The sequence below is a fragment of the Bufo bufo genome, chromosome 11 (genome assembly GCF_905171765.1).
Source record: "Bufo bufo chromosome 11, aBufBuf1.1, whole genome shotgun sequence".
In the NCBI taxonomy this organism is placed as follows: Eukaryota; Metazoa; Chordata; class Amphibia; order Anura; family Bufonidae; genus Bufo; species Bufo bufo.
This window is the reverse complement of record NC_053399.1, coordinates 7,980,674-8,008,527: the sequence shown is the minus strand read 5'-3', so window position 1 is coordinate 8,008,527 and position 27,854 is coordinate 7,980,674. Positions and strand designations below refer to the sequence as shown.

General features: G+C 48.5%; 1 protein-coding gene across 5 annotated transcripts; it reads right to left on the bottom strand.

Moving 5' to 3' along the window:
* Positions 1 to 27,854, bottom strand: VCPKMT (valosin containing protein lysine methyltransferase). 5 transcript variants are annotated; one of them, XR_005774895.1, is made up of 9 exons: positions 27,599 to 27,854; positions 24,435 to 24,545; positions 24,288 to 24,357; positions 20,391 to 20,510; positions 19,770 to 19,874; positions 18,104 to 18,143; positions 2,386 to 2,391; positions 2,097 to 2,102; positions 1 to 11 (listed from the first exon to the last, which is right to left on the bottom strand). XR_005774895.1 is itself a non-coding variant. In XM_040412520.1 (7 exons), exons 1-5 carry the CDS (start codon positions 27,832 to 27,834, stop codon positions 19,770 to 19,772), a joined length of 642 nt encoding a protein of 213 aa, XP_040268454.1. In that variant the 5' UTR covers positions 27,835 to 27,854; the 3' UTR covers positions 2,386 to 2,391; positions 18,104 to 18,143; positions 19,766 to 19,769. The 5 variants fall into 5 exon arrangements, 4 of the variants coding, with proteins under 4 accessions (XP_040268454.1, XP_040268453.1, XP_040268452.1 ...); XM_040412520.1 differs by lacking the exons at positions 1 to 11; positions 2,097 to 2,102 and having other exon boundaries at positions 19,766 to 19,874; XM_040412519.1 differs by lacking the exons at positions 1 to 11; positions 2,097 to 2,102; positions 2,386 to 2,391 and having other exon boundaries at positions 17,739 to 18,143; positions 19,766 to 19,874.

The following is a 27,854-nucleotide window of genomic DNA, read 5'->3' as shown; positions in this document are numbered from 1 at the left end:
ACATGATGCAACTCAGGATCAGTACAGGATAAGTAATGTATGTACACAGTGACTGCACCAGCAGAATAGTGAGTGCAGCTCTGGAGTATAATACAGGATGTAACTCAGGATCAGTACAGGATAAGTAATGTATGTACATAGTGACGGCACCAGCAGAATAGTGAGTGCAGCTCTGGAGTATAATACAGGATGTAACTCAGGATCAGTACAGGATAAGTAATATATGTACACAGTGACTGCACCAGCAGAATAGTGAGTGCAGCTCTGGAGTATAATACAGGATGCAACTCAGGATCAGTACAGGATAAGTAATGTATGTACACAGTGACAACACCAGCAGAATAGTGAGTGCAGCTCTGGAGTATAATACAGGATGTAGCTCAGGATCAGTATAGGATAAGTAATGTATGTACATAGTGACGGCACCAGCAGAATAGTGAGTGCAGCTCTGGAGTATAATACAGGATGTAACTCAGGATCAGTACAGGATAAGTAATGTATGTACATAGTGACGGCACCAGCAGAATAGTGAGTGCAGCTCTGGAGTATAATACAGGATGTAACTCAGGATCAGTACAGGATAAGTAATGTATGTACACAGTGACTGCACCAGCAGAATAGTCAGTGCAGCTCTGGAGTATAATACAGGATGTAATTTAGGATTAGTACAGGATAAGTAATGTATGTACACAGTGACTACACCAGCAGAATAGTGAGTGCAGCTCTGGAGTATAATACAGGATGTAGCTCAGGATCAGTATAGGATAAGTAATGTATGTACATAGTGACGGCACCAGCAGAATAGTGAGTGCAGCTCTGGAGTATAATACAGGATGTAACTCAGGATCAGTACAGGATAAGTAATGTATGTACATAGTGACGGCACCAGCAGAATAGTGAGTGCAGCTCTGGAGTATAATACAGGATGTAACTCAGGATCAGTACAGGATAAGTAATATATGTACACAGTGACTGCACCAGCAGAATAGTGAGTGCAGCTCTGGAGTATAATACAGGATGCAACTCAGGATCAGTACAGGATAAGTAATGTATGTACACAGTGACGGCACCAGCTGAATAGTGAGTGCAGCTCTGGAGTATAATACAGGATGTAACTCAGGATCAGTACAGGATAAGTAATGTATGTACACAGTGACTGCACCAGCAGAATAGTGAGTGCAGCTCTGGAGTATAATACAGGATGTAACTCAGGATCAGTACAGGATAGGTAATTATGTACACAGTGACTGCACCAGCAGAATAGTGAGTGCAGCTCTGGAGTATAATACAGGATGTAACTCAGGATCAGTACAGGATAAGTAATGTATGCACACAGTGACTGCACCAGCAGAATAGTGAGTGCAGCTCTGGAGTATAATACAGGATGTAACTCAGGATCAGTACAGGATAAGTAATGTATGTATACAGTGACTGCACCAGCAGAATAGTGAGTGCAGCTCTGGAGTATAATACAGGATGTAACTCAGGATCAGTACAGGATAAGTAATGTATGTACACAGTGACTGCACCAGCAGAATAGTGAGTGCAGCTCTGGAGTATAATACAGGATGTAACTCAGGATCAGTACAGGATAAGTAATGTATGTACACAGTGACTGCACCAGCAGAATAGTGAGTGCAGCTCTGGAGTATAATACAGGATGTAACTCAGGATCAGTACAGGATAAGTAATGTATGTACACAGTGACTGCACCAGCAGAATAGTGAGTGCAGCTCTGGAGTATAATACAGGATGTAACTCAGGATCAGTACAGGATAAGTAATGTATGTACACAGTGACTGCACCAGCAAAATAGTGAGTGCAGCTCTGGAGTATAATACAGGATCAGTAATATAAACGGTGTTGTGCACTTTATCACTATCTCTAGGAGTTAATAACTGAGACGTTTCTGATCTGGGAGGAGAATACAGAAAGCTTCCTGTCACTGAGATGATTGCGGAGCATCTCCCTTGTCTTTGTAGTTGTCCTTTGTGACTGTCCTGGGCACACGCCCTGTCTTCTGATCCCTTTAAATCTGGTTTGATGCCCACGTCTGTAATTAGACGGTATTCTTGTAGGTGAGTCATTAATCTCACTTCCTTCTGGGCTGCGGCTCCCGATCCCCTCAAAGGAGAAGTGCGAAGAACGCGTCAATGTTTCTTAAAGGGAACCAGTCACCAGATCCCCGAGGTATTATTTCATAGGCTGGATGACAAATGTCTGATCACTGCGACCCCCACAGATCATTAGTATAGGGGTCCCGAGTGTCCCCTTACTGTACGATCAGTGGCCGAGCATGCATGTAGCAGGACCACCGCTCAGCCATCGCTCCATTCACCCTCCTCCTCACTGTGACTGGACCCCCGTTCTGTTCATCATGGAGACCCCCAGTGGTTGGGCCCCCAGCGTTCAGTCATTTTGCACCTTTCCTGTGGATCAGTGATAAAGTCGGATTGTGGGAATACCCCATATTGATCATCATCAGCAACCATCCTGCTTCCTGATGGTTTCCATGTATGTCCCAGTTCTTTTTTCTTTCTTCAATGCTTAGCATGCTTCAGAAGGATGCAGTAATAACATTTTTTGGGAAACCTGAGAAGCGTCAGTACGGGGGATGGTACCCAGCTTTCCTGGACCCCTGGCGTACATATAAACCAAGCTATATAGCGGCGGGGGGAGGGGAAGCCAATATAAGCATGCATTACATTGCTGGAGGCCGTCAGCAGTAAACCTGTGAAATCCTGGCCTCAGAATCTGCAATGCATTCAGGCAGCGCACGTCAACCACATCCTGAGGCGCAGCGAGGCACCCGGCTTAACCTCTTCCTGCCGATCACTTTCCTCGTACTGCATGATGCACAAATCGACTTTCACCATCTCCAATATCCCCGACTATGCATTGCTGCCAAACGTGGCCGCTGTCCGTGGCCGAACCCTTTCCGAAGGATGTCACAGCAAGGAAAGGGTTAAACTGAGATGGAAGATACCGTCAGATGTGTTAATTTTCAGCCTCACGTTCTCAGATTCTGAACTTCCTAATGGTTGGGAACCAGAAATAGATTTCTATGTTTAAACTGTACGTGCCTCGCGAAAGCGAATGCTCGCCGCGCCAAAAACCTCCCCCCGCGGCTGATCTCGGCTTCGAGGGGCGATACAGGAACCTAGTGAGATAGGCCATGAGACTTCTTAAGGGGGTCGCGCAGGTTTAGGAACAGCACCATGGATTGTGTCCTCCATAGCAGCTCTGCTCCACTGAAGTGGATTGGGTGGAGTGCAATACCACAAACAGCCTGCGGACAGGTGCGGCGCTGTCCTTGGGAGAAAGCAGACGCATGCAGACGATCGTGTCCGTATTGAGGTCGGCGAACCTCGAGTCGGCAAAATACGGATACTGTTCACATGCATTTGTCTGCATTTTTCTCACTCCCATTACTAGAAATTACTATTCTTGTCGGGCAAGATTAGGACGTGCTCTAGAATTTGCCGAATAGAAACACGAATGCGGACGGCACATGGGTAACGTCTGGTTTTTGAGTTTTTTATATTTTTTGGATGCAAAATACGGTCGTGTGCATGAGGCCTAAACCTGTGCAACAGTTCACGGATTAAACCTACGCAAAACATGGATTGAGCTTGTACATTCTGTATTCAGAATGCTGTTATTTCCCCTTATAACCATGTTATAAGGGAAAATAATAAAGATCAGGTCCCCATCCCGATCGTCTCCTAGAAATCATGCGTGAAGATCGCACCGCATCCGCACTTGCTTGCAATCTTCCACGCAGCCCCATTCACTTCTATGGGGCCTGCGTTGCGTGAAAAACGCAGAATATAGAGCATGCTGCGATTTTCACGCAACGCACAAGTGATGTGTGAAAATCACCGCTCGTGTGCACAGCCCCATTGAAGTGAATGGGTCCGGATTCAGTGCGGGTGCAATGCGTGAGGTGAAAACACGGAAAACTCGCTCATGTTAAAGGGGCCTTAGGGCTTGTTCAAACAGCTGTGCCGTGTTTTGCGGTCCGCAAAACACGGATGCCGCCCGTGTGCCTTCCGCAATTTGCGGAACCAAACAGGAGGCCCATTATAGAAATGCCTATTCTTGTCCGCAAAACGGACAAGAATAGGACATGACTCCGATTTTTTTTGCGGGGCCACGGAACGGAGCAATGGGTTCGGACAGCACACGGAGTGCTGACCTCATCTTTTGCGGCCCCATTGAAGTGAATGGTTTCGCACCCAAGCCGCAGATGCGGGCCGAAACCACGGTCGTGTGAATGAGCCCTTATTGTGTACTGGTTATAACTTATTCAGCATTATTTACTCCATTCACAGCCAGAGCTGCTTCCAAAATTCTGCTGGTTGTCCTTGAAAGCAGACTGGTCCTCGTGTACTCGTGTAATCACAGTTGTGGCCGCGTATCCGGAGAACAATCTGCCGGATTTCGCTGGATCTGACATTGCCAGATCCCTATCGACTATAATGCGGTCCAGCAGTATCCGGCTGCTTTCTGCATGCAACGTATTTTGTTCTATCTTTTGCGGAGCTGCGGACTCGAAGATCGGGGCCGCTCTCCGCAAATGCGGATGCGGACAGCAAACTGTGTGCTGTCCGCATCCATTCCGTCCCCATAGAGAAATGAATGGGTTCGCACCCGTTCCGCAAAATTGCGGAACGGATGCGGACCCATTTGCGGACGTGTGAATGGAGCCTAACCAAGGGCTTGGTAGTGCGATCCGTGGGCTTTCGGGTGAGTGCCTCCGCTCCGCAAAAGAGAAGACACGTCCTATCCTTTTCTGTATCCTGCGGATTGCAAACTCATTCAAGTCAATGGGTGCGCGTCTGCAGCGCGGAGTGCACACAGCCAGTACTCGTGCATTGCGGTCCGCAGCACGGGCACTGAGCCCTAACTCGGATTTAGGCTAGGTCTACACGACGACAATAAGTCGCGCAACACATAGGGCACAACTACACTGCAACATATGTCACGCAACAATTTTTATAATGGTAGTGTATGGTGTCGCACTGCGACTGTCGCAGAAAAATCCATCTTGAATGGGTTTTTTGCGACTGTCGTGTCGCAGTTGCAGCATGCCGCAGTGCGACACCATACACTACCATTATCGCGCGACATGTCGTTGTTAGCCTTAGCCACAGATTTGTAACAACCCTTGGGTATATTCACATGTGCAGTTTTTGGTCAGGTTTTTTATGCAGTTTTTGAAGCCAAAAGCAGGAGAGGACTAAATAAATAATAATATCCTTTATACTTTTCCCTTTTTTAGGTCTTCTCCTGATTTTGGCTTCAAAAGCGGCATTAAAAAACCTGACCAAAAACTGCACATGTGAATATAACCTTAGATTAGTAAACATGGGTCAGTCACGTGACCTCAGGTTAGTTCTGTCACCTGGGCTCCCACAATGCACCTCTCCCTAGTAACGAGAGGCCAGCTGAATTCTGAGTGCAGCTCTGGGTGGAGATGACAACATCAAGTAACTGAAGATCATCACAAGATAAGTAAAGAGAAATCACGGAATATTTTGTGTAGATTTTATTTGAGAAATAGTTACAATGTAATATTTATAATGTACAGAGAGATTTGCTGTGTAGATCGGTCCTATTCTGTGATTGTGGCTGGTATTTGGTGGCTTTTCAGCTCCATCATTCATTTTGTCTCTGGGACGTCATTTTCATTACTTTTAGATAATGTTGCAAATTCCGGATTTCCTTGTGTGTCACATACGTGTAGGTTTCTATGGATGTTCAGTGCAAGGACTGAGCACAGAAGGAAGTTTGTAGTGTTTGTGGTATTTCTTCTATTGTTTCCCTTTTCAAGATCCACTTGTGTTACCTTTTAATGGGTTTTGATACATTTTGTTTAAACATGGCTTCCACAACCACAGTTAAGGGTCCATTCACACGTCCGCAATTTGCGGAACGGAATTGCGGACCCATTCATTTCTATGGAGCTGCACGATGTGCTGCCCGGACACGGAATTGCAGAACCGTACTTCCGGGTCCGCAATTCCGTTCCCGAAAAAAATAGAACATGTCCTATTCTTGTCCGCAATTGCGGACAAGAATAGGCATATTCTATTAGTGCCGGCAATGTGCAGTCCGCAAAATGCCCGCAAAGTGTCCGTGTTTTGTGGATCGGCAAAACACTTTACGGACGTGTGAATGGACCCTCAGGGTACTTTCACACTAGCATTGTTAGAATCCGGCAGGCAGTTCCGTTGCCGGAACCAGAAATCCGTATGCAAACGGATATCTTTTTTTTTTCTGGATCCGTTAAACTTATTAATTAAAATACCGGATCCGTCTTTTTGGTATCATCCAGAATAACGGATCCGGTATTTAATTTTTTCAAAGCTAGAAAAAAAAAACGGATCCGGAAATTTCTAGTGCGGTAGTGTTTGGGAATTTTGTCCAGGCGAATACCGTAAAAGGAATGGAACGGAAGGCATACTGAACGGATTGCTTTCCATTCAGAATGCATTAGGACAAAACAGAAGCGTTTTTTTCTGGTATTGAGACCCTTTACCGGATTTCAATACCGGAAATAAATAACGCTAGTGTGAAAGTACCCTAAGGCTCCATTCACACGTCCGCAATTTTGCGGAACGGGTGCGGACCCATTCATTCTCTATGGGGACGGAATGGATGCGGACAGCACACAGTGTGCTGTCCGCATTTGCGGTGCACGGCCCTGATCTTTGGGTCCGCAGCTCCGCAAAAAGATAGAGCATGTCCTATTCTTGTCTGCAGCTTGCGGACAAGAATAGGCATTTCTATGGGGGTGCCGGGCTGGTGTGTTGCGGACCTGCAATTTGCGGGTCCCAACACACCACGGACGTGTGAATGCAGCCTTAGCCACCAGATCACCAACCGGGGCAACGCATATACCGCTGGGGCCTGTAGGTACATGAATCACGGCATCTGAAGATCCAGGCTCTAGCAGTGGCCAAACCCGGTCCTCGCACATTGCTGCTGAATCACAGTGTGAACGCAGTCTAATTATAGCTCTCCTCAGCTGATGTTTCAGGTCCCTCCACAGCTGAGATCATCAGAGAGCCGCACTGATGCAGGTTGCTTTTTAAAAAATGCATCAAAAATAGCAAATAGTTTGAGGGTAAGTCTACACTGCGATTTTTCCCGCATGTAGCAGGGCAGTCATAAGTGTGACGCGTTTACTGTGACTGCGATACGTGAGTCGATAAAAATCCAGCAGTGTTGGATTTTTTGCAATTCACATGTTGCGTTTTCAGCAAACATGTGAGTTGCACTGAAACCCATTTATTCCTATCATTGCACCGCCTTTTATCATCGCTGTGTAGCCATAACTAAGGGCTCATGCACACAACAGTATTTTGCGTTCAGTATACTGGCCGTTTTTTGAGTTCAGTATGCGGTACATATACTGAACCATTCATTCCAATGGTTCAGCAAAAAAAACTGAAGTGTCTCCGGGTGCATTCCGTTTCAGTATTTTCGTACCGTGAAAAGAGAGAACATGCCCTATTCTTGTCCGCAAATCACGGTGCTTGGCTCCATTCAAGTCAATGGGTCCTCAAAAAAAACTGAACATATACGGAAATGCATCCGTATGTCTTCCGTATCCGTTCCATTTTTGCTGAACCATCTATTGAAAATGTTATGCCCGGCCCAATTCTTTCTATGTAATTACTGTATACTGTATATGGCATACGGAAAAACGGAAAGGAAACGGAAACAAAAAACGGAACAACGGATCTGTTAAAAACGGACCGCAAAACACTGAAAAAGCCATACTGTCGGATGAAACATCCAAAGTCGATTCACATAAAACTGTACGTGTCAATTGGAACCGAACCAGAATTCGGTAAATTGTTTTTTACAGTAATAATTAATTTCTCAATTTATTACGCAAAGTCTCGCAAAGTAATAACTTCGGCTCATCGGAGCCAATACATTCTAATACTGTACGGAGCGCTCGCTCCGGACAGTATTCAAACAAAGTTCTATGTGAATCGACTTCGGATGTTTCATCCGAAGTCGATTCGCTCATCCTTAGCCATAACTTTTGGCATCATTGACACAACCGTATTTTGCATCGGTCTCTGATCTGTGTATTTTTGCGGATCGCACTCAGACCCATTCATTTCTATGAGTCTGCGAAAATAAAATGAACCGCACGCAGATGTCATCCATTTGCAGTCCGCATCCGGATGTCCGTTCCACAAATGATAGAACATGTCCTATCCTGGTCCATACTGCAGTAAGGGGAGTGAAAAAATGTGGATTGCACACGGAAGGTTTCCGTATTTTGTGGCTCTGTAGTTTACAGACTGGAATACGGACACAGTCGCGTGCATGAGGCCTAAGAATATCTGCGCACAGGCAGGGGCTGAGACAGAAACTCCAAGTGTTTCTGCTAAAATAATAATAATAATAATAATAATGTGCTCGTTACTTGCAGCTTCTGTTGCAGATCTCAGTGTTGCATCGAAAAAGCGTGAAATCCGCACAAACAGTTGACACGTTGTGGATTTTCTATCCGTCCAGCAAAGTGTGCATGAGGTTTGTCTAATTATTGTATCGGGCTACATGCACACGAACGTTGTTTATTTCCGTGTCCGTTCCATTTTATTTGCGGATAGGATGCGGACCCATTAATTTCAACGGGTACACAAAAAATGCGGATGTGCTGTCCGCATCAGTATGTCCGTTCTGTAGCCCCGCCAAAAAAATAGAACATGTCCTATTCTTGTCCGTTTTAGGCATTGTTAAAATGGATCTGCAAAAAAAAAAAAACGGATGGCATACGGATGTCATCCGTTTTTTTGGGTGCAGATCCGCAATTTGCGGACCGCAAAACACATACGGTCGTGTGCTTGTAGCCTTATCCTGAGCTTGCTGGTTCACAAATATAATTCTGTGAGAGCAGTAGAAAAAAAAAGCACAGGGGGCGAGTGTGCGGTAAAACGCTCTATAACCCATCGGAGGGGGGGGGGGGGGACGATCGCGATGGGCTGTTAGCAGTTGTCACATTTGGAAATCTGTAATAAATTGACAATTTAAAATAAAAATGCTGCTTTCGTCAAAAATCAGCGCCACTTCTGTTCACGGGTTGTGTGTGGTTTTGCAGCTTAGAGTCATTCGCTTCAATATAACGGAACTGCATTACCAGACACAACCTGCAAACAAGTGTGGCGCTGTCTTGGAAGAAAGCAGACATTGGTTTTCTAATCATGGACATCTCCTTAGAAAAAAATAAAAAATCCCAGTATTGAGAGAGTTAAACCCCGACACTGTGCCTTTCAGTCTACGGAGTAGTTTCCGCGCAGTCGGCTCTGCATTATCCCCTGTAATTGGCTATCACGCAGTATTATGACATGGGGGTATGTTGAGGAGGAGGCCTCCCTGCGCTGGGGGCTTCCGGGCCCCTCCGTCACTAGGTGTGGTACATTGAGATTTCCTGTAATCGTTGTCAGTCGCACCCGGCAGCCATTAAAATGTCATTATATAAGACGGCAAACAAAGCGCTGCCGGCAGCACGGGGGACGCATGGCTGCTGTGTGTAACATGTCCCAGCCGTGCCAGATGTGAGCGAGAGGATCCCCTCCGCTCCTGTGGCACTACAAGTCACAGCATGTCTTGGTGCACCCGTCACCTCTCCTGACATGTCTGTTCTAGTAACTCCTTGTGTTCCCCATTTAATAATTCTGGAGCATCCATCCTTATGACTCTATGTTGTGTCGTTCCTCTATGATTGATACTAGAAGCTTATTATTTCATTGCCAGTACTCTGTAATATAGGTCCAGCTGGGTGCTACCAGTTAGGGGTGTGTCCCTGCACATCTGACAATGGTCTCTATCCCACAGTCAGTATTTTTCATTAGGATTTGTAAGTCAAGACCAGGAGTGGAACCTACAGAGACGAGGTATAAGGGCTCATGCACACAAACGTATTTTCTTTCCACTTCCGCTCCGTTTTTTTTTTTTTTTTTTGAGGACCATATGCGGAACCATTCACTTTAATGGGTCCGCAAAAACAATGGAAGGTACTCTGTGTGCATTCCATTTCTGTTCCGCAAAAAAGTAGCGCATGTCCTATTATTGTCCGCAAATCACGGTCCGAGGACCCATTCAAGTCAATGGGTCCGCAAAAAATACAGAACGCACACGGAACACATCCGTATGTCATCCGTATTTTGCGGATCCATACTGTAGAAATGCTATGCCCAGCCCATATTGCTCATGTGTTTGGTGATTAATAAGTTACTGTTTCCGTTTCCAATCCACAAAAAACGTATCGCGTACGGAAACCATACGGATATGTTTTGTGGAATAACGGAACGGAAGAGGACTTAAATCAGAGAGAAAAAAACTCAGATACGGAACAACAGATCCGTGAAAAACGGACCGCAAAACAACAACGGTTGTGTGCATGAGCCCTAATACAGATATTTGTGCCCCTTCTGTGTTTTGGACCTATGCCTGGTTTTGGCCTCATGCACACGACTGTTGTTCTGGTCCGCATACGACCCACAGTTTTTTTCGGCTTGGATGGGGACCCATTCACTTCAATGGGGCCGAAAAAGATGCGGACAGCACTCCGTGTGTTGTCCGCATCCGTTGCTCCGTTCTGTGGTCTGCAAAAAAAATATAACCTGTCCTATTCTTGTCCGTTTTGCGGCAGGCAGTTATATCAATGGCTGTCTGTGTTTCGCGGATCCGCAATCTGCGGACCGCAAAACACACAACGGTCGTATGCATGAGGCCATTGGCTTACAAATGCTGATGCAAAAATACTGCCCATGTGAAAGAGGCCATTATCAACACTGACTGTGCAGGGACACAACCCCAACTGGTAACACCCTTCTGGACCTTTATTGCAGACTGCTGGCAATTCATAAACTGCTAGTAGGAATAATAGAGGCACAACATAATCATAAGAATAGATGCTCCATTATTATTACTGTGTTTTGCCATCCCTATCCATATTTCCACTATAAGCCTATGAATGCATTGTCGGGAGTTTGCAATGGTCCGAATGGGTTATACCTATTGGGGGGGGGGGGGGGGGGGGGGGGGCGGATGTCCCTGACATGGGCTGCACTGATTGGCTAGTCTCAGATTGTGCAGGCTCACACCCTCAACTGGTAATACCCCTCTGGACCTTCATTGCAGATTGCTAGCGATTCGTTTGTAATATTCTAGTATGAATAATAGAGGGATGGCACAATATGATGTCATAAGAATAGATACTCCAGGTTTGTTACTACATGGGGATTGTAAATAGTTACTAAAACGGACATGTCAGGAGAGGGGACAGTTCCTCAAACAAGGGCAGGTATGGCGGTGTTAATGCTACCCCACCTCTGACCCCCAGGACAGGATATGGACCTGTGAGAGGGGATCCCAGCTCGTGCTCTTACCACCCATGAATATAGGATGCTGCCAATCTGGGCTGGGCCCCATCTCTCCAGGGGCCCCACTGAGCTGTTCCATGGTATTGGGTAAATGGGCCACGAAAGTATCATTGGGATTCCCGCCACAGTTCTCCGCTCATCATACCTCCCATTGACGTCCGTGGATGACGTGCGCTCATGCTTTGCCGCCTTCTGACTAGGACTGTGAATCATCTCCTCTGCACTTCTATGTGTCTCCATGGTTACAGACTACAAACAACCCGAAGTGTAGTCTGATCCGGCAGTCATGGGCTAAGCTGTGCATACACATTAGAGATGTCGGCCAAACTCATAGGTGTCACCCTCCAGACTCGCTGCGCAGCTCCCGTCCTGACCTCCCAGCTCTGCCGGGGGTCACCTAGCATTATATTGATTTATGATGCTCTGTAACCCTTACAGTTCTGGAATGTATTAGATGACACTGACATAAAGCTGTCAGTGTTATCCAATAAAGTTCTGAATTCTCACCGGGCCTTAAAGGAGTTGGCCGGTTTCCTATGTTGATGACAGGTCATCAGTGTCTGATCGGTGGGGGTCCGACACCCGGGACCCCCGCTGATCAGCTGTGCTCGCAGTAGTGCCGCGGGCTGTCTCCCTGCTCACCAAGGACCATACGTTGTATAGCGGCTGTGCTTGGTATCGCATTCACTTCTAGGGGGCTGAGCTGCGCCTAGGTCGTATGACCGCGTGGCCTCGGAAAAGCTGAAAGAAGGCCACGGCGAGCACCGGTCACTTCTCAAATAGCTGATCGGCGGGGGTCCACGGTGTCAGGCCCCCACCAATCAGATACTGATGACCTGTCCTGAGGATAAGTCCTCAGTATAAAAATCCCGGAAAACGCCTATAACTAGGGCTGAGCCGCTGTACCAGACACAGACCAGGAGCAAAATATCAGTGCGTCTGGGGAATCCAAACCCGTCCCTCGCTGCGTCCACCTGCCGTGACTGCGAGCCGCGTGTAGGATGAAGAGCCGCCCGCTGATCCAGCACCTGGCACAATGGCGGCGGTTTATCCAGACGCAGCTCCAAGTCACGGAGGAATGCCCGCTCAGCAGAAACATGGCGGTGCCTGCCAGCTCTGCCCGCAGCGCGTAAACCGCGTGTAGTAAAGCAAGGCCATGACCGCCAAACATTCCCGATGATGCATGTTATATAGCAGGGATCAGCAACCTTCAGCACTGCAGCTGCTGTGAAACTACAACTCCCAGCATGCTCGGCTGTTCTTCTTCTAACTCTCATGGAAGTGAATGGAGCATTCTGGGAGTTTAACCCTTCCCTGCTGTATTCCTGGGATAATAGGGTTGGTCCTGCTGATAGAGATGCTCTTTATGGTTAATGACACACGTCCTAGTGGAGCAGACATCTGATGACCTCCACCTGCCGTGAAATTACAACTCCCATCAGGAGATAATAGGAGTTGTAGTTTTGCAACAGCTGGAGAGTCCTAGGGGCGGATCACTGCTACGAGGCTGATTCCAGACAGCAATGAATTGCTGGGAATGAGGGTGCACAATGGCGGGCGCCTACCCTCCGAATCCACCGATTCTGGCGGCTGTAGGATTTTCTTGCTCTACACCAACAGTTTTTATCAATTGATGATTTTTTAAAATTTTTTATTAATTTGCTTTGAAAAATGAGCATTCATTCTTGGAGCGCGCCGCACGTGGTTCTCTGGAGGGTTCCGGTGGCCGCAGAATCTGGGCGGTGGGCGTTGTGAGAGCAGGACTGAGGAGATCTGGACAAAAAAAAACAAAAACATGAAAAATTATCATGGATCATAATTTGCTAATTTTTACATTTCACCTTTTTATTTGTCACTTTCTGTGCCCTCTTTTCCTGCGCTCAGCCGGGTGAGACGTCTTGTGTTTGCCCCGTGGTCTGTGCCGCCACAATACAGACATTGTCACCCACAGATACGAGACGTAACCTACTTCCCTGTATTATCAGCGGGAAGAAATGAGGACACAGGTGCGGAGGAGCCAACCTCTGCCCATCAGTCACCATCCAGCCAGAGGGCAGAGCTGATGAATGTGCCCGCAATGCCCCAATTTCTATGTTCTTTGCACAAACTACAAGCTTTCAGCATTTCGCCCCCTTAAAGGCACATGCAATCACTTTAGGCTCATGGGGGGGGGGGGTGGTTCTCAGACCCTCCACCATTCCTGGGAATGAAGAGGCTGCAGGAGTGTAGAGCTCTGCCCCCTGCACAGCGCCCATTTTGGTCACAGGCTGTGCTGGGAACTGTAGTACGGCTCCATTCATGTGATGGCTGGTGGTCGAAAAACGCAACACTGTGCAGGAGACGCAACTCTGCAATACCCTGCACGCTCTTCATTCCCTGGCGGGGGTGATAATCCCTGGTGAACAGAGACGGGGGTAAATGAAGACCACCTGCTTAAGTGGCATGGGGGCAAGTAATGGATGGGGCATATGGGGCACTGGTGTATACCATTATATCCGCAATGTGTCAGTGAACACTTGGAAAGTTATAAAAATCCAGCCATACAGGTAAGGTGATAAACATCCGATCGCTGGGGTCCACAGTCACTAGAGCGAGGGTCCTGAGCCCACCCCCAAGAGCGGCGGTCGAGTTCCTTTCTATGGGACTGACGGGAGATAGACGAGCGCTGTACTTGTGCGGTATACATCTACCTGTATGTAGCACAGTGGTTGTATACTCCATAGCGCCCCCTATGTCTTCATCGGATCATTCCTTCCAAGGTTGAGGGAGTCTTAGAAGATCCTAAGAGGTGACATCAATGTCTCAATAGATCAGTGTATAGATAATAGCGCGGCGTGTATACTTTCTCGTTATTTTACCATTGTGTTACGGGTAATGACGCCCTGACCCCCGACACCGATTCTGTACACGCCAGTCAGGAGTCTTGCATGCAGCTCTTGAGAAATAAGTGAGGAAGGAGCGCGTTCATCAGTACTCGGGAGAAGGTGGTAAATAATGCAGCGCCTTCTTCCTCTATGGGATTTATCTGACTGGTGTGTGCGTGTTATGGATTATTCATGGTCCTGGGGAGCGGTGGATGCGTCATCAGGGAGAGTGATGTAACTAGAACTGACTCCGGCCCCACAGCAAACTTTCGAAGGGGCCTCACCTTCCACTCAGTCGCCTTAATATAGACCTTAGACTGGACCAAAAAGAAATTGCTAATAAGACATGGGAGTGGTGAGTAATACCAGCGCCATATTCACTGCTCCCTGGGATCTGAAAATACATCCATTTGTCCTCCTCCTGAGTTTTGGCCCTGTAGCAACTGCTTCCATGGTAGCTAGGCCCAAGATCAAGGATAGGGAGGCTCAATGCGTGTCAGACCGGTGGGAATTTAACTGCTAGGACTTAGGCCTCCCGCACACGACCGTATGGCCTTTTCAGTGTTTTGCGGTCCATTTTTCACGGATCCGTTGTTCCGTTTTTTTTGTTTCCGTACGGCATATACAATTATTACATAGATAAAATTGGGCTGGGCATAACATTTTCAATAGATGGTTCCGCAAAGAACGGAAACGGAAGACATACGGATGCATTTCCGTATGTGTACTGTTTTTTTGCGGACCCATTGACTTGAATGGAGCCACGGAACGTGATTTGCGGGCAATAATAGGACATGTTCTATCTTTAAACGGAACGGAAATACAGAAACGGAATGCATACGGAGTACATTCCGTTTTTTTTGCGGAACCATTGAAATGAATGGTTCCGTATACAGACTGTATACGGAATGCAAAAAACGGTCGTGTGCAGGAGACCTTACACTGATCACAAGAACAGGGGTCCTGTGTCCCCCGTTACAATGAAGTGACAGTCGTGCACGTACAATGCACCGCTCCAGTCAAAGCTAACGACTGAGTACAGCCCCCCGCTATCCCTGGGAGTCCCATATGCTGGAACTGCTCGTAGCACATGGTTGAACATTGCTCCAGTTAAATGGGGGACAAGAGACCCCCCCAGAGATCAGACATCTCCCTGCGCTGGGAAGAGGCAGAACCCGTGCTCCAGAAACGGACGTCTACGCCAGCCTGTAGCTTCAGCTGTAACTTCCGCAGGGGGAACGGATCCTAAACGGCGTTCAGTAATGAAAGGGTAAAAAAGTGTCTTGAATCTGCACATTCAATTAGCACTTTTAAAGGGATCCTCCGCTTTGAATAATCAGCTTTTGCTAAAAGAGCAGCCAAAGTACGGTAAACATGTCATTTTTCCTGGTGGGCATTTTTTTTTTATTAGGAACCGGAAGTGCTACATATTGATACAAGGAAAACGGTTACAATTTTACAAAATAAAACTACACAGCGGTGCACAATATAGAATCCAGAGCAGGATCCAGCAGCTCCGGGGTCGGACGTCTCTGAACGTCATCGTCTTGTGACATTATAGGAAGAGATCTCAATCTGTGCAGCACCAGCTCCCCCCACAGGACAGCAGCCGTCACTGCACCTCAAGAGTACAACCGGGGTCGGTGACAGCTAATATATTTAGAAATGTCAATGTTTTAAAGGGAAACTCCGCTGCAGAAGTCACCGTAAAATATTGAGAACACTGCTCCAGTCACCTTGTAGTGATTTTCAGTTATTATACTTTTTCTGTTTGCTCCCGGACCCAGCGGACCTCACCTTAATTACATATATCTGGCGTATAGAACATCCTTACCGTATTACTGGCCACATGACACGTCCTTTACCAGGTTTTCAGCCCGGACTATGCGCAAACTCCTGAATCCACCTCGTATGTGCAGGCGCCACAGTAGTTTTGCTGCCGTCTCGTCCATAGCCCGGGCCGGAAACCTGGTAAAGGACGTGACGTTGGCAGAAGTAGGATTTTCCCAAGGGGGACGGGGGGTTACCAGACCCTTTTCTTCCAATACATGATGGTTCCATTAGGCATTTATGGCAAATCATTCTTAACCCCTTACTGCCTGTCAGGACCAAACCTTTTTTTTTTTTTTCTTCCATGATCAAATTCCAAATGCCATAACTTATAATTGTCGCGAGATGTACAAGGGCTCAGGTTTGCGGGATGAGTTGCAGTGTTGATTGGTATCATTTCTGGATACTTGCAACTTTTTGAACAATTTTTATTTAATTTTCTGTGGTGGATGTACAAGAAACCCCTGAAATTTTTTTTTTTTTTTTTAACTTTAATTTTCTTTTTTACGTGATGCATTGCGCATGATAAAAAAGAACATGATGGTTGTATCGTCTCAGTTGGTATGGATGCAGCCCCTCGACTGCTGTAACCGCGGAACAGGTAGTTAAAGGGGTCCTCTCACTTCAGTAAGTGGCATTTATAACGTAGAGAAGGTGGATACAAGACACTTACTAATGTATGGTTATTATCCATATTGCTTCCTTTGCTGGCTGGACTCATTTTTCCATGGTTACAGAATACCCTGCAATCCATCAGCGGTGGTCGTACATGCACAATAGAGGAAAAAGCGTGGCCGGGACCGTCGGAGCGCACATAGGCCCGGTGCTTTTTGCTATAGTGTGCAAGCACGACCACCACTGATGGACTGCAGGGTGGTCTGTAACCATGGAAACGAGCCGTGTATAATGTGATAATTTTTTTTTTATCCAGCCAGCAAAGGAAGCAATATGGAGAATCACAATACATTAGTAAGTGCCTTGTATTAACTTTCTCTACATGATACATAGAAACCTAGAATGTGTCGGCAGATAAGAACCATTTGGCCCATCTAGTCTGCCCAATATACTGAATACTATCTTATGATAGATGCCACTTACTGAAATGAGACGACCCCTTTAACTTGCACCCATGTGGCGCCGATATTACCGCTTTCCTCAGATAAGTGATCTCTTCTGGGCAGTGGGTGAATCATTGGAGATGAATCCACAGGGCGTAGCGTGAACGGTGACGTGTGCGGCCATCTTGGATCTGCATAGGTTCCTTTCATTGACCTGTCTGACGCCGTAGGGTAGAAAAGTGGACGTAGCCTGGTCTGGGAATCTCCTCCATCCCTTCTGTGTAGGCGCTAAGATCTCAGTCTTGGGTTAATCTCACTACAGCGCATGCACAGAGGACGAGCGCATGCACAGAGGAGATGATGGACGGGCCCGGGACGCTCCTAAGACCCAAGATGGCGGGACGCTGCTATCGTTATTCCAGCGGACACTTCTCTGGTCATTTCCATATGACGCGACAGACATTACAGCTCTTGTATTCTAGAAAGATCCAGGATCTGTTATGGATCCAGCGGTTTAGGCGACAGGTTCACCCAGATAAAGCAAAACCTTAAAGATCCCAATCTCCGCATGATATCTATGTACAGTGTTTATTTCCCAAGTACAATCCACTACACGTGGCGCGCCGGGCACATACAGACCACGTGCAGACCCCGGCGGTTGAGCTGCTTCTGTATAGTCACTAGACCAGGGGACATCGTGTGACCCTTTATCTGACAGTCTGTAGACTTCCCACTTCAGATCCCTGGATCCACCTGTAGATGATGGGAGGCCTCGAGGCCGCTGTGCGGTACTGCTTAGGGTACAAGGACGGCCATACTGTGGCCTGCACCCCCCAGGACGACTCCTCGGAGGGATGTAAGAACAGTCGATAAACGGTGACGATACATCGTCTTCTCATCCACCCAATGTCTCCTCTGCCATCTTCTTATTGCGGATAAGTGCCAGACGTGATGCCATTCCTGCCCCGTTTTATACATTTTTACAAAGCTGAGGAGAAAAAACAGGAAAATCATTATAAAATGTCCAAACCTCAGAATCGGAGATATCTGCACAAATAAACCAGCGCCACTTACTGCAGGAACTCATCAGGTGTTGTAGAAGTGGTACCAGAGGGTTACTACAGGTTCTTGTATACATCTAACACCTCTTTCAGATGGGCGCTGCGGGAAAATGTGCGGGTGCGTTGCGGGAACACTCGCAATTTTTCCGCGCAAGTGCAAAACATTGTAATGCGTTTTGCACTCGCGTGAGAAAAATCGCGCATGTTTGGTACCCAAACCCGAACTTCTTCACAGAAGTTCGGGCTTGGGATCGGTGTTCTGTAGATTGTATTATTTCCCCTTATAACATGGTTATAGGGGAAAATAATAGCATTCTGAATACAGAATGCATAGTACAATAGCGCTGGAGGGGTTAAAAAAAAAAAAGTAACTCGCCTTAATCCACTTGCTCGCGCAGCCGGCATCTCTTCTGTCTCCTTCTTTGCTGATTGTAGGAACAGGACCTGTGGTGACGTCACTCCGGTCGTCACATGATCCATCACCATGGTAAAAGATCAAGTGATGGACCATGTGACGACCGGAGTGACGTCACCACAGGTCCTGTTCCTACAATCAGCAAAAAATGAGATGCCGGCAGCGCGATCAAGTGGATTAAGGCGAGTTACATTTAATTTTTTTAACCCCTCCAGCGCTATTGTACTATGTATTCTGTATTCAGAATGCTATTATTTTCCCTTATAACCATGTTATAAGGGGAAATAATAATGATCGGGTCTCCATCCCGATCGTCTCCTAGCAACCGTGCGTGAAAATCGCACCGCATCCGCACTTGCTTGCGATTTTCACGCAGCCCCATTCACTTCTATGGGGCCTGCGTTGCGTGAAAAACGCAGAATATAGAGCATGCTGCGATTTTCACGCAACGCACAAGTGATGTGTGAAAATCACCGCTCATGTGCACAGCCCCATAGAAATGAATGGGTCGGGATTCAGTGCGGGTGCAATGCGTTCAACTCACGCATCGCATCCGCGCGGAATACTCGCCCGTGTGAAAGGGGCCTAAGGGTTAATTCATACCACGTAAATCTGGGGAAATTTCCCGACATACACCTACACTGGGCTCCCAAGTTGGTGTGCGGTATGTGGAGTAGGTATGTAGCGGAGTAACGTATACCGGCCTGGTGGAGGGTATGGAGCCCTATGGATGCATTTGGCATGTACGTCGGGAGGTTTTCTGGAGCAGACGCTAAGGCTTCATGCGCACTGCATAGTCCACGTGTGCGGACCCTACAGTTCAGTATTACAGAGCCACGGGCGCTCCATGTGGAACCGCATATCGCCTAGAAGCAGTATTGGGGAGGGGGACCTACCTGCTTGTAGATTTTTCTTTTCTTTCCCTAAAGCTGCCCACTACCTTATTTTCCATAAGTAAACCTTAAAGGAGAGGAGAGAACTGTCCGCATCCATTCCTGCCCCATAGAGAATGAATGGGTCCGCACCCGTTCTGAAATTTGCGGAACGGATGCGGACGCATTCTACAGACGTGTGAACGGACCCTTAAAGACATTAAAGGGGAGGAGCTCTCAAGGACATGCACTCACTCATTTCTTCTTGTAGATTTGCAGAATATGGATGTCCTCGCTCCGATACTCCTCGTCATGTTTGTCAATGGGAACTTCCTCATAGTCAAAGTCTAGTTTCAGCAGCTGAAATAGGAAATGGGGACAAATTCTAAAACACATATTGTACCCCCACATATGCCGCAGTGCTGTGTACTGTGGAAAGGACGAGCTGCAATGAACATCCTGATCTTCCTGGTTCTTAGATTTATTAGCAGGAAAAGTAACAGAAAATGGGGAGCAAAGCAAAACAATGGACTTGTCTTTCCAAGTCTGCGGAACAGAACAACTACATCCGTGTGTACACTGTAAGGGTCAATTCACATGCAGCGGATTTGCTGCAGACATTTGAGAATGGAAATCCGTTTCATCCATCATAAATGGGCTGTTTTGCCACCACATGGATTTCTGCAGTCCGCATTCAGGTCTATGCCGTGTGTTACAGCGCCCCACGGAGGTCGCCGCCCTGCTCTACAGACCTGCAGCGACACCTCTGTACTGTCATGAATTCCTCCCCATCTTCAAGCACTTTTCCTGGCGTTATATCCAAGAACCAGGAAGATCAGGATGCACAGAATGGCTCTGAATATTGTGATTTCTTACCTCAAAAAATGTCCGTTCTATTTGCGGATTCTTCCCGGTGCTCCTCTCCTCGTAACAGCAGAAGACACAGGTCTCGCTGCTCGCCAGGTCCCTCAGGGTCTTCAGTAAAGGCTTCAAGGACTGTAATGAGGGGAAAATCGTAATTAATGGTGTGGGAAGATATATATCCTAACAGGCTGTATAGATGAGAGCCCCTCCCCCATTACAGGTATCCTATTGGGCCATGTAGAAGAGACCCTCCCCCTGGACCCTTCTCTATTACAGATATCCTATTGGGCCATGTAGGAGAGCCCCTCCCCCTGGACCCTTCTCTATTACAGATATCCTATTAGGCCATGTAGAAGAGCCCCTCCCCCTGGACCCTTCTCTATTACAGATATCCTATTGGGCCATGTAGGAGAGCCCCTCCCCCTGGACCCTTCTCTATTACAGATATCCTATGGGGCCATGTAGGAGAGCCCCTCCCCCTGGACCCTTCTCTATTACAGATATCCTATTAGGCCATGTAGAAGAGCCCCTCCCCCTGGACCCTTCTCTATTACAGATATCCTATTGGGCCATGTAGAAGAACCCCTCCCCCTGGACCCTTCCCTATTACAGCTATCCTATTGGGCCATGTAGGAGAGCCCCTCTCTTATTACAGCTATCCTATTGGGCCATGTAGGAGAGCCCCTCCCTTATTACAGCTATCCTATTGGGCCATGTAGGAGAGCCCCTCCCTTATTACAGCTATCCTATTGGGCCATGTAGGAGAGCCCCTCCCCCTGGATCATTACCTTCTCTTAGTGTTCAAGACTAAGGGAAACCAGTGGCACAGCACACGCCGCACTGACATATGGCGGCACAGCAGACCGCACGCCGCTATATTGCCGGAACGCCACACACCGTGCTGATATACGGAGGCACAGCACACGCTGCGCTGATATACCACCGGTATCCTGGTGAACGGTACTAAAGTGGCCAGGAACAGGGAGGGTTAAACAGAGAATAAAGGATTAGAAAAACATGGCTGCTTTCTTCCACAGGTTGTGCCGCTGCTGCTCACTGAAGAGAATGGGACTGAGCTGCAATACTGCACACAACCTGTAGACAGGTGTGGCGCTGTTCTTGGAAGAAAGGAGCCATATTTTATAAAATGGCGTTGAGGTGAATGGGGTCGACTGATTTAAACAACCCCACTGTTTGTAAAAGGAGGGTCCCCTGCTCAGGACCCCCTCTATTAGCCAGAAACGGTGCAGGGGAAATTAATCTTTGCTGGGGGTCACTGCAGAGGGAACCCCCACATTCAGCAATTTGCCAAGGGCTATTTCATATAGTCGGGTGTGTGGGGGCTCCTTGTTAGCAAACCGGGGGCAGTTGATTTCAGTCCTCGATACTCATAAGCGTCTGTTCACATTGAATGGTTTTCCGGGTGCAGTAAAGAAACCACACAGTGCATGTACCACGGGAATCAGCGGCAGCTGTGTGACTACACCAGGGCATACGTGGGAGGCAGAGGTCGCGCTACATTTTTTCTGGAAGAGTAAAAATACTCCTCTTACCATTTTTGAGGAGTATTTTCAGCCGATGAGGAGAACGAAAGTTACAGTAATTCAGATAGTTAATACGAAGGCCTGTATAACATTAAGGGGTTTCTATTTATGCAGGGAAACCATTACTAGTATCTAGAACTGTCTTCCATGCATAAATAGCAAATTTAGACAATTTTTTATTTAGCTGAGGACACTGTTGCTCTGGAGGGTCGGTATCACTGAGGACACTGTTGCTCTGGAGGGTCGGTACCACTGAGGACACTGTTGCTCTGGAGGGTCGGTACCACTGAGGACACTGTTGCTCTGGAGGGTCGGTACCACTGAGGACACTGTTGCTCTGGAGGGTCGGTACCACTGAGGACACTGTTGCTCTGGAGGGTCGGTACCACTGAGGACACTGTTGCTCTGGAGGGTCGGTACCACTGAGGTCACTGTTGCTCTGGAGGGTCGGTACCACTGAGGACACTGTTGCAGTGATTTTATGAGGTTTAATGGGTTTGTCCTAAGATCGCTCTTTATCACATGTCGTTAAAGAGGACCCCTCACCTCTCCTGACTTGTCTGTTTTGGTAACAACTTGCACCACTCCATGTAATAACAATCCTGGAGCATCTATTCTTATGACCTTATGTTGCACCATTCCTCTGTTATTAGTTATGAATGACTTGCTGGCAGTTTCCAGTGAAGGTCCAGATGGGGGTGTCACTGCACAGCCTGATATTATTCAATCAGTGCTGTCAACTGGTAACATCCAGCTGGACCTTTATTGCAGACTACTAGCAACTCGTTCATAAGTTCTAGTAGGAATAATAGAGGAATGGTACAATATAGAGTCACAAGAATTGATTCCCCAGAATTGTTATTGCATGGAAAATGCAAGTCGTTACTAAAACAGACATGTCCCCTTCAAGTAAGTACATGATCGCTGGGGGTCCCACCTTGGTTACCAGGTTCTAGTGTTCTCTGGGTCAAGTATGGACAGGTAAATAGTGTTGATCTTGGGACAATCTCTTTTAATTTTTGCTGCTGTTTCTGTGCCGCTGGTCACGTGGCCATTGCTGCCCACCAAAGTTACGTTCTTGTAGATGAGCTCTCAGGTGGGTATGTCTGTGCCACCGGGGCTGTTGGTAGACTCTGAAGAGACCTGAGGCACTGGCGGAGCAGGACACAGGCACAATGGATGGTGGTGCATGCTGGTGCCAAGGGCACGAGCGAAAGACCCAGGCACATACCTTGCAGGGCCACAGTCACATGTGGATCTGGATGATGACATCACGCAGTGATAACCACTGATCTAGGGAGCAGCAACCTTTGGCACTCCAGCGCTGCTGTGAAACTACAACTCCCAGCATGCACACTTGCTCAGCTGTTCTTGTAACCCCCAAAGAAGTGAAAGGAGGATACTGGGAGTTGTAGTTTCAGCACAGCTGGAGTGCCGGAGGTTGCTGATCCCTGATCTAGAGGCTGTCATTTTGTGTTATGCTTGATCTTGCTATAAAGGGGAGTTTGTCTTCCATGACCCATTGCCCTATCTCATGCCACAAAAGTGCCACCACCGCTGTGGTTATTGCATTATACAGTCTTACAGCAAAGACTTCATGCGCTTGGCATGTCCTGGAGGCTGCAAATGGCCACATGCAGTCCTTGTAGCACCACGTGCCGCCGCATTACAGAAGAAATCCTTATAGCAGCGTCTGGTGGAACATGCTGCAATAAATCCTTGATAGATTCATAAGAAAGCTGACAGGTCTGTTGTAATGGAGGTCTCCTGTTGGCGTGTCCAGCGCTAGGACCCCCGCTGACTTCTATAAGCAGGAGTCTGAAGCGCTCAGCCACTTGTCCTCACTGCTGAGCGCGGTAGTGAAGACGGTCCCCTAGACCTTCTATTGAGGCTGTCTTCACTACCGCGCTCAGCAGGGAGGAGAGACCGCGCTCGGCTGAGCGCTTCAGACTCATCACTATAGGGAAAAACAAGGCGCTCAGATCCCCACTTACCCCGCCAGTGAGGATCGCGCGCCTCCTTCACCCCTTCAGAGCAGTGTGCCATAAGCTCCGGCAGCCGCTCAAACTGACCAATCACAAAGCTCCTCACTGTAAGGAGCCTTGTTATTGGTTGTTTCAGGCAGCAGCCACTTTGCTGCGCTGCCTGCGCCGTTCACAGCATTCACTGCGCTGTTGAATGGCAGGGAAGTAAAATGGCCTGAACAGGCGTCTATGACGCTTGTACAGGCGTTATTGCGACCACTGGTGGGAGGTATACATCAGAGAAAAGTCACAAATGTGGACAGAGCCCTAGTCCCTTCCGTTAAGCCTTGTGGGGCCCCGACTAATCTGTGGGGGGAGCCAGTGATAACACGTACACGCACCTCTTCATAGTAAATGCAGTCCGCCATCAGGATGTAGTCGGGAGGAGAGAAATCCGTACCCTCCGCGCCCCTGAGATACAAATCCACGCATTACACATTATATTTCACCAGCGTCGGCGCCGATTCTCAGACTGCGCAAATACAAACCATTTTAATACCTTCGCTTGGCAAGACCCGGTGATGAGCGCCACGTTGTTTTCTATGTTCATTTTCATCAGATCTTGCAAATCTTCGAGGTCGGTCACCGTGACGTTGGCTCTGAAAAACAAAAGGGGGTAAAAGTGTCACATGTGCTCCCTGCACAGCGCCCTCCCGGCTACCTGGCTGTGCAGAGAACTGCAGCCGGCCCCATGAATGAAGCGGTGGGTGGTCAGTGCTGCTGTAAAGGTGGACGCAGAGCTAAATCTGCACCTCCTTCATTCTCCGGACCAGTGGGGGCCCCGGACGTCAACCCCCTGCTGATCGTAATGTGATGGTATGCTGCTAGGATGGAAATACCCCTTTAAGTCCTATTAGGACACATGGACGCTGCAATGGATGTGGCCGCCCGTGACTGCCGATCCCATGTGGAGGCACCGGGTGTGTGACCCTTGGTGACGGCAGCCAATCATCGGGTCCCTTGCAATCCACCTAAGGGTCCTAACGACCAAAAAGTGGACAATCCTTTTAAAGTTGAATTCTTGTTGCTTGGCAACAAAGACTAAAGGAGAACTCCACAGCTCCCTGAGATCTGATTCACGGAGGGATCGTCTGCTCCACAGTTGCTGATACAAATCACTGTGTTACAGGATAGGGCTTTTAAATGATATGGAGGACCACAAGTCCCAGCATTTTCCCCTGGTCAGTAAACTTAGGGTCACTCGTCGTTTTCCAGGTTCGGCCATTGTTACGCCTCCTAGTGGTCCACGGCTCGTTCTTTCCGGGCACGCACCACGATGCAGTCCTGTACCTCAAACTTAAAGGGATTGTGCAGGATTTTGATACTGATGGCCTATCCTTATGAGACTGGTGGGGTTCCGACCCCCTGCACCCCCGATCAGATGAATGGGGCTCCAGTGCTGACACTACACCGCGCTGTCCGTTGCGTGGAGCTGTTCCCGTTCACTTTAATGGCTGGAGCTAAATAGCTGATCGGCCGGGGGGGGGGGGTGTCACTGATCTGAAAGGCCTCGTCACAATCCTGGAGAATCCCTTTAAAGAAGTACTCTGGCCATAGCGGAGGTTCTGTGTGATGATCACTGAAGGGGTGGGGCATAAGAGAATGTGTCTTGCTCCGCCCCCAAAGGAATAACACAATCTATACTTTGTGTTACTTTCTGGCGTCCGTTGGCACACAATGCTCACAGAATTGCAGCCCGTCACACCGGGTCCTAAGGCTACTTTCACACTTGCGGCAGAGTGATTCGGCAAAACGTATGCCAACTGATGGCATTTGTAAGACTGATCAGTCTTAAAAATACCGGATCCATCTTTCCAGTGTCATCTGGAAAAACGGATCCGGCATTTATTTTTTTCACCTTTTTTTTGGTCTGTGACGGATCCGGCATTCAGGCAAGTCTTCCATTTTTTTGGCTGGAGATAAAACCCTAGCATGCTGCGGTATTATCTCCGTCCTGAAAAGTCAAGAAGACTGAACTGAAGACGTCCTGATGCGTCCTGAACGGATCTCTCTCCATTTAGAATGCATGGGGATAAAACTGATCAGTTATTTTCCGGTATTGAGCCCCTAGGACGGAACTCAGTGCCCTAAGGCTGTGTTCACACCGGCAGGTTTTTATATTTTAAACACTGATTTCTGATGCCGCACAGGAGATAAGCGTTGGAGGCGTCGCCACTGATGGTCAATGGGGCTAATCCACGGCGTCCCCACCCGGAGCAGCGCCACCCTTATTTGTGCAGTGGTTTTTTTCCCCCATGGTGATGCTAAAAATCTGGAATCAGCTAGCAAAGCACGCTGGGACTTGTAGTGGTTTATGGGTGACGAGGCACGCTGGGACTGGTAGTGGTTTACAGGTGACGAGGCACGCTGGGACTGGTGGTGGTTTACACCTGACGAGGCACGCTGGGACTTGTAGTGGTTTACACCTGACGAGGCACGCTGGGACTTGTAGTGGTTTACAGGTGACGAGGCACGCTGGGACTTGTAGTGGTTTACAGGTGACGAGGCACGCTGGGACTTGTAGTGGTTTACACCTGACGAGGCACGCTGGGACTAGTAGTGGTTTACGGGTGACGAGGCACGCTGGGACTGGTAGTGGTTTACGGGTGACGAGGCACGCTGGGACTAGTAGTGGTTTACAGGTGACGAGGCACGCTGGGACTAGTAGTGGTTTACACGTGACGAGGCACGCTGGGACTGGTAGTGGTTTACACGTGACGAGGCACGCTGGGACTAGTAGTGGTTTACAGGTGACGAGGCACGCTGGGACTGGTAGTGGTTTACAGGTGACGAGGCACGCTGGGACTGGTAGTGGTTTACAGGTGACGAGGCATGCTGGGACTTGTAGTGGTTTACAGGTGACGAGGCACGCTGGGACTAGTAGTGGTTTACAGGTGACGAGGCATGCTGGGACTTGTAGTGGTTTACAGGTGACGAGGCACGCTGGGACTGGTAGTGGTTTACAGGTGACGAGGCACGCTGGGACTTGTAGTGGTTTACACCTGACGAGGCACGCTGGGACTTGTAGTGGTTTACAGGTGACGAGGCACGCTGGGACTGGTAGTGGTTTACAGGTGACGAGGCACGCTGGGACTGGTAGTGGTTTACAGGTGACGAGGCACGCTGGGACTTGTAGTGGTTTACGGGTGACGAGGCACGCTGGGACTGGTAGTGGTTTACAGGTGACGAGGCACGCTGGGACTGGTAGTGGTTTACAGGTGACGAGGCACGCTGGGACTTGTAGTGGTTTACAGGTGACGAGGCACGCTGGGACTTGTAGTGGTTTACAGGTGACGAGGCATGCTGGGACTTGTAGTGGTTTACAGGTGACGAGGCACGCTGGGACTTGTAGTGGTTTACAGGTGACGAGGCACGCTGGGACTTGTAGTGGTTTACAGGTGACGAGGCACGCTGGGACTGGTAGTGGTTTACAGGTGACGAGGCACGCTGGGACTAGTGGTTTACGGGTGACGAGGCACGCTGGGACTTGTAGTGGTCTACACGTGACGAGGCACGCTGGGACTTGTAGTGGTTTACAGGTGACGAGGCACGCTGGGACTGGTAGTGGTTTACAGGTGACGAGGCACGCTGGGACTGGTAGTGGTTTACAGGTGACGAGGCATGCTGGGAGTAGTAGTGCCGCCGGTCTCACCCGAGGGTGGCTGCCATTATGCCCACGATGCCGGTGCCGGCGCCCAGCTCCACCGCAGCTCTTCCGGTGAACAGCCCCGGCTCCGCACGTTCCCGCCGCTCCAGGAATTTGGACAGGACGATGGCCGCGTCCCACACCACGCAGCCCACATCCCCGGAGCTCAGCTGCCGGATCCCCAGCACCGCCCCGTCCCGGCGCTCCAGCTCCCGCACGAACACTCCCGGCTCCTCCGCCATGGCTGAGGGGAAACTGCGCA